At 40.8% G+C, this 12,943-nt stretch overlaps 1 protein-coding gene across 1 annotated transcript; it reads left to right on the top strand.

The window, feature by feature from the left end:
• The first annotated feature begins 2,225 nt into the window (after positions 1-2,225).
• Positions 2,226-4,145, top strand: LOC307035153 (uncharacterized protein). The gene is made up of 3 exons (XM_079674201.1): positions 2,226-2,471; positions 2,609-2,752; positions 3,785-4,145. The coding sequence occupies exons 1-3, from the start codon at positions 2,255-2,257 to the stop codon at positions 3,922-3,924; spliced, it is 501 nt and encodes a 166-aa protein (XP_079530327.1). The 5' UTR covers positions 2,226-2,254; the 3' UTR covers positions 3,925-4,145.
• The last annotated feature ends 8,798 nt before the right edge of the window (positions 4,146-12,943 follow it).

Below are 12,943 nucleotides of genomic sequence, written 5' to 3'. Positions count from 1 at the left end.
AGCCTGACCAGCTAAATTGGTCGAAGCTGTTTTTTTCAGCAGGGAAGTCCTCCTCAATCTGCTCCATCAAACTTTTCTGCTCCTTTTTTCTTAAATCCAGTCCACTCAGCCTGTGTCCCCCTGCAATCCGAAACGTTTTCAAACATGTTGAGCTAAAAAGAGGCTCTGCTGTCACTAACAGTGGCAGGGCCTCACAATCCCTCACTGAAGGTAAAAGTCCCTGAGTAAACACACAAGTTACAGGAGGGTCCACGGTTTAGCAATTGCGCAGTTAGCATGTTAGCCAGATCCAAATTGCACCTGTAGGTCTGTTCAATTTAGGTCACTTAACATGTTAGCATGTTAGCTGGGTGATGCATAACAATCTGTGATTTAGGCAGGTGCAACCTTTATTTATTGGAATGATCTATTATTTATACTTTCAATGTTAGGAATTAACTATAACCCAGTAAGTACAATTCTGTGCAATTGTTTACTTATAATCACTAACTATGAGCAGCAGGCCAGGTGAGGGACCTTCATGAGTCATTTCCAGAGTTTTAGCTTCTTCTGCTGCTGCTTCTTTTTCATGTGACTATTATTTTTCTATTGTTCTGCTACATAAAAACAACTAACAGTTGCCTAAATATTTAGTCTAAATGTAAGCCTAATTAGTTCAACGCCTGGTACAGCACATTTCACGGGGAGATATTACACCTATTTCCACATGCAATAATTAAACAGCTACTGTATATCTATAGCTTTCTTAGTTAGGCTACTCAACAGAATGGATTACATGTTTATATCATAGTTTAAGTTAGCTTGCTTTCGACCAGTTAGACCATTACAATGCAGCTTACAGTATCAACCACTATATTCTGCCTCCTTTCTGATAATATGGAGGTGAATGGTTCATGTGATATTACATTTAGAAACAAGGTACAGCAAATCATTCCATCTTTAGAAAAAGTAATTATGAAAATGTTCATGACTCTGTAGCTTTGACCGTCAGTGTAATGCTGATATGTTGTGCTTTCGGCTGGCATTACACAGCACATTATGTGCATGCATTGGCACCATCTTATCAGGATCAGGGGACTGGATCAGATAGTCTGGTCTTGTTGCTGCAGTGGGAGCCTCAGCCACTCTCATCTGAAATCTAATACATGCAAAGCTACTATCTGAATCATGGAGAAGCAAAATGCAATTGTGCAGACTATCTCTTGTTGTTTGTTTCTATCATGGCTCATGGGCTCTGTGATGGTTTTCATGCTCTTAAGCAAAGAAATCAGATTTCATTCATGGAATAACAATAATACTATAAGTGGAGTCATACTGGAAATAAAAAAAGGAAAAATAAAGATGATAGTAAAATCATAAGGGAATTAAAAAGTAACGAGGGAGAATATTTTAAATTAAACTTTCTGTTCCCTTCAATTTATATTTTGGCAAAACATATTTATTATTAATGTGTGATCATCTCCCTTCCTATAAAATGGTCAGCAAAAGCTAGAGTTAAATGAACACATACCCTTAATTGGGAGTAGTCCCCATATCTCGTCCAAATAAAATCGTTTTTTCCTTCAGAATCATGGTGAATTGTAAAGAAAATACCATGTACAGTGCTTTAGGTGTGCATTGCAGCATAGTGTAACTGGGAACAGCTTACATGTAATTCCAGATGTTGCCAATAGATGGCCACACAGGGGCAGGCTGAGTCTCCATGCTTTGAGAGACACACAACATCAGAGGATCTTTATTGTTTCATAGTGTAGTTTAAGTTCCATTTGCATAAGAAAGACAACTGAAGCCACATTACAAAAAATAAAGCAACACACACAAAAACAACTTAGTAAATACAAAGTGCTGATCGAGTGCAGCCAAGTTATGACGGCACAAGGTTTTCATCTTAAAATAACATTAATGGAAACATGATCATGACTAATTTATTAAAAACAGTGTAATCACCATCTACTATAATTAGCTCAAAATAATTTAATTATGCCCAATCGTTGTAAGATTATTCATGCAATAATAAGCATGGCATTTTAAGTAAGTAATTGCTCCGTTTTTCCATGATAAACTAAAATGAAATCAAATGTTCTGCTGTAGTTTAATTCAAATCCAAATAAAATAGAGATGAATATGTTGGCCTAAGCACTCAAATTATGTTCAAACTATTACCTAAACTTCATGTAATTTCTAAATAAAGTCAGACACTCTTCATTATGAGGTCCACTAATGTACAAGCTCAGGACCCCTAAAGTGCAAAAATATGAATGTAACTCTACAGGCACGAAGACCCAGCATCCTTCTAGGCTGCTCAGCCTTCAGGTTGTGTACTGGGATATTTGTCCAAACAGGAGAACCTTCTTGTGAGAAAGACGGTAACATGGAGCAGCACTGGTCAGTTTGGGCACTGGTTTTAGCACTCAGTGCTTTGGTGCACTTTGACATCGTTTTTGCTGCAGATGCTGATGGCAATTTAACAAGTAAGTTTGTTTTTTAAAGTTCAACCTCCAAATGTGTTGTTTGTGTGAAACATTCCACTACAAGGACAATTCCATTAATGTAATCCAAGTTTCCACAGCTTATCCATTTATATGTTATTTTTCTCTTTTTCCTACAGCCAAGCCAGGAGTGTGCCCTCGCAGGAACGGCCCAGGACTGTGTGCTGAATTTTGCTCCAATGACAATGACTGCCCCAATGATGAGAAGTGCTGCCATAATGGATGTGGACATCAGTGCATTGCTCCGTACAGTGCGTACACAGGTTATATGTTAGTCAAATCGTCCAAATGTTCCTCTGGCAGGGTTTGAGTGATACATGTGTTGACAATGTCTTTATTTTGGTAGAGACCAGAATACATGACACAATGAATCTTTGTAATATATTTATATTCTCTAGTTTAAATAATCATACCAGTATTTAAACAATGTATGCTGGTCACATGGGATCCTGGTAAGCTTCCAGCATGGTATATTTAATACTATTATTAAACATAAACTGGTGATAGATGGATGCTGGTGACCAGCCCAGCATACCAGCATGCTGGTCTATGCTGTTTTTTTTAGCTGGCCAGGATGGCTGGTTTAGCTGGTTTAGCTGGTGCACCAGCTAAACCAGCTAAACCAGCCATCCTGGCCAGCTAACTCTAAACCAGCCAGGCTGGTCAACTTAGCTGGCCAAGATGGTTGACCAGCCTGACCAGCTAAATTGGTCTAAGCGGTTTTTTTCAGCAGGGAAGTCCTCCTCAATCTGCTCCATCAAACTTTTCTGCTCCTTTTTTCTGAAATCCAGCTCACTCAGCCTGTGTCCCCCTGCAATCCGAAACGTTTTCAAACATGTTGAGCTAAAAAGAGGCTCTGCTGTCACTAACAGTGGCAGGGCCTCACAATCCCTCACTGAAGGTAAAAGTCCCTGAGTAAACACACAAGTTACAGGAGGGTCCACAGTTTAGCATTTACGCAGTTAGCATGTTAGCCAGATCCAAATTGCACCTGTGGGTCTGTCTCATTAGCCGCTTTCACACCAAGTACTTTTCCTTACTTATAGTGCGGGCACTTAGTGCCCCAGCACTGGCCAGTTTGGGCACTGGTTTTAGCACTCAGTGCTTTGTTGCACTTTGACATCTTTTTTGCTGCAGGTGCTGATGGCAATTTAACAAGTCAGTTTGTTTTTTAAAGTTCAACCTCCAAATGTGTTGTTTGTGTGAAACATTCCACTACAAGGACAATTCCATTAATGTAATCCAAGTTTCCACAGCTTATCCATTTATATGTTATTTTTCTCTTTTTCCTACAGCCAAGCCAGGAGTGTGCCCTCGCAGGAACGGCCCAGGACTGTGTGCCGAATTTTGCTCCAATGACAATGACTGCCCCAATGATGAGAAGTGCTGCCATAATGGATGTGGACATGAGTGCATTGCCCCGTACACAGGTTAGATCAGGGCCGTCCCTACAGGCCGATCATGCAGGCTGCATGGGGCCCCTGGTCTGCGTCATGGGGGGTCATTCGCGGGCAATTCCCCCCCAAAATGAGTCATTGTGCAACCCAACGCAGGGCGGGCCAGCCTTGCCACTTTGCCGTTTTTGTTGTTGTAATCATATCAGTGAAAACGTTTCCACTAAAAGTTTTTTGTGTGAAATAAATCAGAAATAAAGACTACAAATATAAAACACAGCCTGAGGTGTGCTCACTGCTGCTCTCTGATTGGTGTGTTGCTTGACCAATGACCCCCGACCTTTGTTTTGTTATCATTATGTGGCTGTGTGTTTAGATGAAAGCCCAGCGGCGATTTGTTCATCTACTGATTATACAGTAAAGCCATGGAAAATAATATGATATACAGTGCACAGTACAAATATGTCTGGGTCTTTGTGTTTCATTCAAGCTCGGCTCTGTGTGTGTGTGGCACGAGCGCATTTTGTGAGTGCGAGAGCGGTAACGTGGAATGTTGTTGTTAGCATCTGGTTAGCTAGCTATGCTAACGGATATAAAGAGCTGTTTCTACACCAAGGTGGAGGAGGGTCCTTTCCTGTCAGACTGAGACTGAGAGGATCTTATAACGTCAGCTCATTGAGGTAAAGGACTCTCTCAGTGTTTAGATAGTTCACTTTCGTCTAAGTTATCTCAGTGGGTCTCAAACGGTTTGGTCACTATTTATGAAAACAAGTATTTGCGAGGAACACCTTTATATGATCATTATAGTTATTACAAAATTAAAGAATAAATGAAAAACAGGTATGAAATACTATAGGACAATAACACAAGAATACAGTTTAGAAGGGGAGTGATTAGTAAAATATCCATAAAGAAAAAGTACATCTGTTTACAGTTCTGTTTCATATGGGTGTTGAGAGACGTATCCATAGATCTCTTCATTTTGCTTTCAAAGTGCACCAGATTGATGCATTTAACTTCAATATTTAAAAAAAAAATCTTCCCGGGGGAGCATGCCCCCAGACCCTCCAAGAGGAGATTAGGTCCACCCCTCACCTAAAACATGTTCACATGAATAGGATACTAAATACATTTGCACACTTTTTATATGGTGGCCTATGTCCATATGTTTCTGTTTTGGTGGTCGTGACTCGTGCTACAACCGTGGATGTATGCACAAGTCATAGGTGCGCTATACAATAGCACTACACTCCTGCAATGTGTGTGAAAGACAATAGACTTTATAGCATGTTTTTTTAAATTGAAGTTGCGTTGGTGTTTCTGTGTTGGTTGTTGACGGCAGTGTGTGCCCCCCCCCCGTGGTAAATGATTTCCCCCCCCATTCGATTTGTTCTAGAGCCGAGCCTGATGGGGCCTCACATTGCGCAGGGGGCCTCGGCTTATGAGCTCGGCTTGTGCGCAGCTCTCAGCCTGGTTGGCCAGCCTGACCAGCTAAATTGGTCGAAGCTGTTTTTTTCAGCAGGGAAGTCCTCCTCAATCTGCCCCATCAAACTTTTCTGCTCCTTTTTTCTTAAATCCAGTCCACTCAGCCTGTGTCCCCCTGCAATCCGAAACGTTTTCAAACATGTTGAGCTAAAAAGAGGCTCTGCTGTCACTAACAGTGGCAGGGCCTCACAATCCCTCACTGAAGGTAAAAGTCCCTGAGTAAACACACAAGTTACAGGAGGGTCCACGGTTTAGCAATTGCGCAGTTAGCATGTTAGCCAGATCCAAATTGCACCTGTAGGTCTGTTCGATTTAGGTCACTTAACATGTTAGCATGTTAGCTGGGTGATGCATAACAATCTGTGATTTAGGCAGGTGCAACCTTTATTTATTGGAATGATCTATTATTTATACTTTCAATGTTAGGAATTAACTATAACCCAGTAAGTACAATTCTGTGCAATTGTTTACTTATAATCACTAACTATGAGCAGCAGGCCAGGTGAGGGACCTTCATGAGTCATTTCCAGAGTTTTAGCTTCTTCTGCTGCTGCTTCTTTTTCATGTGACTATTATTTTTCTATTGTTCTGCTACATAAAAACAACTAACAGTTGCCTAAATATTTAGTCTAAATGTAAGCCTAATTAGTTCAACGCCTGGTACAGCACATTTCACGGGGAGATATTACACCTATTTCCACATGCAATAATTAAACAGCTACTGTATATCTATAGCTTTCTTAGTTAGGCTACTCAACAGACTGGATTACATGTTTATATCATAGTTTAAGTTAGCTTGCTTTCGACCAGTTAGACCATTACAATGCAGCTTACAGTATCAACCACTATATTCTGCCTCCTTTCTGATAATATGGAGGTGAATGGTTCATGTGATATTACATTTAGAAACAAGGTACAGCAAATCATTCCATCTTTAGAAAAAGTAATTATGAAAATGTTCATGACTCTGTAGCTTTGACCGTCAGTGTAATGCTGATATGTTGTGCTTTCGGCTGGCATTACACAGCACATTATGTGCATGCATTGGCACCATCTTATCAGGATCAGGGGACTGGATCAGATAGTCTGGTCTTGTTGCTGCAGTGGGAGCCTCAGCCACTCTCATCTGAAATCTAATACATGCAAAGCTACTATCTGAATCATGGAGAAGCAAAATGCAATTGTGCAGACTATCTCTTGTTGTTTGTTTCTATCATGGCTCATGGGCTCTGTGATGGTTTTCATGCTCTTAAGCAAAGAAATCAGATTTCATTCATGGAATAACAATAATACTATAAGTGGAGTCATACTGGAAATATAAAAAGGAAAAATAAAGATGATAGTAAAATCATAAGGGAATTAAAAAGTAACGAGGGAGAATATTTTAAATTAAACTTTCTGTTCCCTTCAATTTATATTTTGGCAAAACATATTTATTATTAATGTGTGATCATCTCCCTTCCTATAAAATGGTCAGCAAAAGCTAGAGTTAAATGAACACATACCCTTAATTGGGAGTAGTCCCCATATCTCGTCCAAATAAAATCGTTTTTTCCTTCATAACCATGGTGAATTGTAAAGAAAATACCATGTACAGTGCTTTAGGTGTGCATTGCAGCATAGTGTAACTGGGAACAGCTTACATGTAATTCCAGATGTTGCCAATAGATGGCCACACAGGGGCAGGCTGAGTCTCCATGCTTTGAGAGACACACAACATCAGAGGATCTTTATTGTTTCATAGTGTAGTTTAAGTTCCATTTGCATAAGAAAGACAACTGAAGCCACATTACAAAAAATAAAGCAACACACACAAAAACAACTTAGTAAATACAAAGTGCTGATCGAGTGCAGCCAAGTTATGACGGCACAAGGTTTTCATCTTAAAATAACATTAATGGAAACATGATCATGACTAATTTATTAAAAACAGTGTAATCACCATCTACTATAATTTGCTCAAAATAATTTAATTATGCCCAATCGTTGTAAGATTATTCATGCAATAATAAGCATGGCATTTTAAGTAAGTAATTGCTCCGTTTTTCCATGATAAACTAAAATGAAATCAAATGTTCTGCTGTAGTTTCATTCAAATCCAAATAAAATAGAGATGAATATGTTGGCCGAAGCACTCAAATTATGTTCAAACTATTACCTAAACTTCATGTAATTTCTAAATAAAGTCAGACACTCTTCATTATGAGGTCCACTAATGTACAAGCTCAGGACCCCTAAAGTGCAAAAATATGAATGTAACTCTACAGGCACGAAGACCCAGCATCCTTCTAGGCTGCTCAGCCTTCAGGTTGTGTACTGGGATATTTGTCCAAACAGGAGAACCTTCTTGTGAGAAAGACGGTAACATGGAGCAGCACTGGTCAGTTTGGGCACTGGTTTTAGCACTCAGTGCTTTGGTGCACTTTGACATCGTTTTTGCTGCAGATGCTGATAGCAATTTAACAAGTAAGTTTGTTTTTTAAAGTTCAACCTCCAAATGTGTTGTTTGTGTGAAACATTCCACTACAAGGACAATTCCATTAATGTAATCCAAGTTTCCACAGCTTATCCATTTATATGTTATTTTTCTCTTTTTCCTACAGCCAAGCCAGGAGTGTGCCCTCGCAGGAACGGCCCAGGACTGTGTGCTGAATTTTGCTCCAATGACAATGACTGCCCCAATGATGAGAAGTGCTGCCATAATGGATGTGGACATCAGTGCATTGCTCCGTACAGTGCGTACACAGGTTATATGTTAGTCAAATCGTCCAAATGTTCCTCTGGCAGGGTTTGAGTGATACATGTGTTGACAATGTCTTTATTTTGGTAGAGACCAGAATACATGACACAATGAATCTTTGTAATATATTTATATTCTCTAGTTTAAATAATCATACCAGTATTTAAACAATGTATGCTGGTCACATGGGATCCTGGTAAGCTTCCAGCATGGTATATTTAATACTATTATTAAACATAAACTGGTGATAGATGGATGCTGGTGACCAGCCCAGCATACCAGCATGCTGGTCTATGCTGTTTTTTTTAGCTGGCCAGGATGGCTGGTTTAGCTGGTTTAGCTGGTGCACCAGCTAAACCAGCTAAACCAGCCATCCTGGCCAGCTAACTCTAAACCAGCCAGGCTGGTCAACTTAGCTGGCCAAGATGGTTGACCAGCCTGACCAGCTAAATTGGTCTAAGCGGTTTTTTTCAGCAGGGAAGTCCTCCTCAATCTGCTCCATCAAACTTTTCTGCTCCTTTTTTCTGAAATCCAGCTCACTCAGCCTGTGTCCCCCTGCAATCCGAAACGTTTTCAAACATGTTGAGCTAAAAAGAGGCTCTGCTGTCACTAACAGTGGCAGGGCCTCACAATCCCTCACTGAAGGTAAAAGTCCCTGAGTAAACACACAAGTTACAGGAGGGTCCACAGTTTAGCATTTACGCAGTTAGCATGTTAGCCAGATCCAAATTGCACCTGTGGGTCTGTCTCATTAGCCACTTTCACACCAAGTACTTTTCCTTACTTATAGTGCGGGCACTTAGTGCCCCAGCACTGGCCAGTTTGGGCACTGGTTTTAGCACTCAGTGCTTTGTTGCACTTTGACATCGTTTTTGCTGCAGGTGCTGATGGCAATTTAACAAGTCAGTTTGTTTTTTAAAGTTCAACCTCCAAATGTGTCGTTTGTGTAAAACATTCCACTACAAGGACAATTCCATTAATGTAATCCAAGTTTCCACAGCTTATCCATTTATATGTTATTTTTCTCTTTTTCCTACAGCCAAGCCAGGAGTGTGCCCTCGCAGGAACGGCCCAGGACTGTGTGCCGAATTTTGCTCCAATGACAATGACTGCCCCAATGATGAGAAGTGCTGCCATAATGGATGTGGACATCAGTGCATTGCTCCGTACAGTGCGTACACAGGTTATATGTTAGTCAAATCGTCCAAATGTTCCTCTGGCACGGTTTGAGTGATACATGTGTTAACAATGTCTTTATTTTGCTAGACACCAGAATACATGACACAATGAATCTTTGTAATATATTTATATTCTCTGGTTTAAATAATCATACCAGTATTTAAACAATGTATGCTGGTCACATGGAATCCTGGTAAGCTTCCAGCATGGTATATTTAATACTATTATTAAACATAAACTGGTGATAGATGGATGCTGGTGACCAGCCCAGCATACCAGCATGCTGGTCTATGCTGTTTTTTTTAGCTGGCCAGGATGGCTGGTTTAGCTGGTTTAGCTGGTGCACCAGCTAAACCAGCTAAACCAGCCATCCTGGCCAGCTAACTCTAAACCAGCCAGGCTGGTCAATTTAGCTGGTCAAGATGGCTGACCAGCTAAATTGGTCTAAGCTGTTTTTTTCAGCAGGGAAGTCCTCCTCAATCTGCTCCATCAAACTTTTCTGCTCCTTTTTTCTGAAATCCAGTCCACTCAGCCTGTGTCCCCCTGCAATCCGAAACGTTTTCAAACATGTTGAGCTAAAAAGAGGCTCTGCTGTCACTAACAGTGGCAGGGCCTCACAATCCCTCACTGAAGGTAAAAGTCCCTGAGTAAACACACAAGTTACAGGAGGGTCCACAGTTTAGCATTTACGCAGTTAGCATGTTAGCCAGATCCAAATTGCACCTGTAGGTCTGTTTCATTAGCCGCTTTCACACCAAGTACTTTTCCGTACTTATAGTGCGGGCACTTAGTGCGCCAGCACTGGCCAGTTTGGGCACTGGTTTTAGCACTCAGTGCTTTGTTGCACTTTGACATCTTTTTTGCTGCAGGTGCTGATGGCAATTTAACAAGTCAGTTTGTTTTTTAAAGTTCAACCTCCAAATGTGTCGTTTGTGTGAAACATTCCACTACAAGGACAATTCCATTAATGTAATCCAAGTTTCCACAGTTTATCCATCTATATGATATGTTTCTCTTTTTCTGCACCCAAGCCAGGAGTGTGCCCTCGCAGGAACGGCCCAGGACTGTGTGCTGAATTTTGCTCCAAAGACAATGACTGCCCCAATGATGAGAAGTGTTGCCATAATGGATGTGGACATGAGTGCATTGCCCCGTACACAGGTTAGATCAGGGCCGTCCCTACAGGCCGATCATGCAGGCTGCATGGGGCCCCTGGTCTGCGTCATGGGGGGTCATTCGCGGGCAATTCCCCCCCAAAATGAGTCATTGTGCAACCCAACGCAGGGCGGGCCAGCCTTGCCACTTTGCCGTTTTTGTTGTTGTAATCATATCAGTGAAAACGTTTCCACTAAAAGTTTTTTGTGTGAAATAAATCAGAAATAAAGACTACAAATAGAAAACACAGCCTGAGGTGTGCTCACTGCTGCTCTCTGATTGGTGTGTTGCTTGACCAATGACCCCCGACCTTTGTTTTGTTATCATTATGTGGCTGTGTGTTTAGATGAAAGCCCAGCGGCGATTTGTTCATCTACTGATTATACAGTAAAGCCATGGAAAATAATATGATATACAGTGCACAGTACAAATATGTCTGGGTCTTTGTGTTTCATTCAAGCTCGGCTCTGTGTGTGTGTGGCACGAGCGCATTTTGTGAGTGCGAGAGCGGTAACGTCGAATGTTGTTGTTAGCATCTGGTTAGCTAGCTATGCTAACGGATATAAAGAGCTGTTTCTACACCAAGGTGGAGGAGAGTCCTTTCCTGTCAGACTGAGACTGAGAGGATCTTATAACGTCAGCTCATTGAGGTAAAGGACTCTCTCAGTGTTTAGATAGTTCACTTTCGTCTAAGTTATCTCAGTGGGTCTCAAACGGTTTGGTCACTATTTATGAAAACAAGTATTTGCGAGGAACACCTTTATATGATCATTATAGTTATTACAAAATTAAAGAATAAATGAAAAACAGGTATGAAATACTATAGGACAATAACACAAGAATACAGTTTAGAAGGGGAGTGATTAGTAAAATATCCATAAAGAAAAAGTACATCTGTTTACAGTTCTGTTTCATATGGGTGTTGAGAGACGTATCCATAGATCTCTTCATTTTGCTTTCAAAGTGCACCAGATTGATGCATTTAACTTCAATATTTAAAAAAAAAATCTTCCCGGGGGAGCATGCCCCCAGACCCTCCTAGAGGAGATTAGGTCCACCCCTCACCTAAAACATGTTCACATGAATAGGATACTAAATACATTTGCACACTTTTTATATGGTGGCCTATGTCCATATGTTTCTGTTTTGGTGGTCGTGACTCGTGCTACAACCGTGGATGTATGCACAAGTCATAGGTGCGCTATACAATAGCACTACACTCCTGCAATGTGTGTGAAAGACAATAGACTTTATAGCATGTTTTTTTAAATTGAAGTTGCGTTGGTGTTTCTGTGTTGGTTGTTGACGGCAGTGTGTGCCCCCCCCGTGGTAAATGATTTCCCCCCCCATTCGATTTGTTCTAGAGCCGAGCCTGATGGGGCCTCACATCGGCTTATGAGCTCGGCTTGTGCGCAGCTCTCAGGCTGGTTGGCCAGCCTGACCAGCTAAATTGGTCGAAGCTGTTTTTTTCAGCAGGGAAGTCCTCCTCAATCTGCTCCATCAAACCTTTCTGCTCCTTTTTTCTTAAATCCAGTCCACTCAGCCTGTGTCCCCCTGCAATCCGAAACGTTTTCAAACATGTTGAGCTAAAAAGAGGCTCTGCTGTCACTAACAGTGGCAGGGCCTCACAATCCCTCACTGAAGGTAAAAGTCCCTGAGTAAACACACAAGTTACAGGAGGGTCCACGGTTTAGCAATTGCGCAGTTAGCATGTTAGCCAGATCCAAATTGCACCTGTAGGTCTGTTCAATTTAGGTCACTTAACATGTTAGCATGTTAGCTGGGTGATGCATAACAATCTGTGATTTAGGCAGGTGCAACCTTTATTTATTGGAATGATCTATTATTTATACTTTCAATGTTAGGAATTAACTATAACCCAGTAAGTACAATTCTGTGCAATTGTTTACTTATAATCACTAACTATGAGCAGCAGGCCAGGTGAGGGACCTTCATGAGTCATTTCCAGAGTTTTAGCTTCTTCTGCTGCTGCTTCTTTTTCATGTGACTATTATTTTTCTATTGTTCTGCTACATAAAAACAACTAACAGTTGCCTAAATATTTAGTCTAAATGTAAGCCTAATTAGTTCAACGCCTGGTACAGCACATTTCACGGGGAGATATTACACCTATTTCCACATGCAATAATTAAACAGCTACTGTATATCTATAGCTTTCTTAGTTAGGCTACTCAACAGACTGGATTACATGTTTATATCATAGTTTAAGTTAGCTTGCTTTCGACCAGTTAGACCATTACAATGCAGCTTACAGTATCAACCACTGGATGTTCTTCCTCCTTTCTGATAATATGGAGGTTCATGTGATATTACATTTAGAAATGAGGTACAGCAAATCTTTCCATCTTTAGAAAAAGTAATTATAAAAATTGTTCATGAATCTGTAGCTTTGACCGTCAGTGTAATGCTGATATGTTGTGCTTTCGGATGGCATTACACAGCACATTAAAGTGCATGCATTGGCACCATCTTATCAGGAT

The sequence above is a fragment of the Notothenia rossii genome (assembly GCF_949606895.1).
Source record: "Notothenia rossii genome assembly, chromosome: 4".
Taxonomy (NCBI): domain Eukaryota; kingdom Metazoa; phylum Chordata; class Actinopteri; order Perciformes; family Nototheniidae; genus Notothenia; species Notothenia rossii.
The sequence above is the reverse complement of the archived record's forward strand: the minus strand, read 5'-3'. Positions and strand labels throughout refer to the sequence as shown.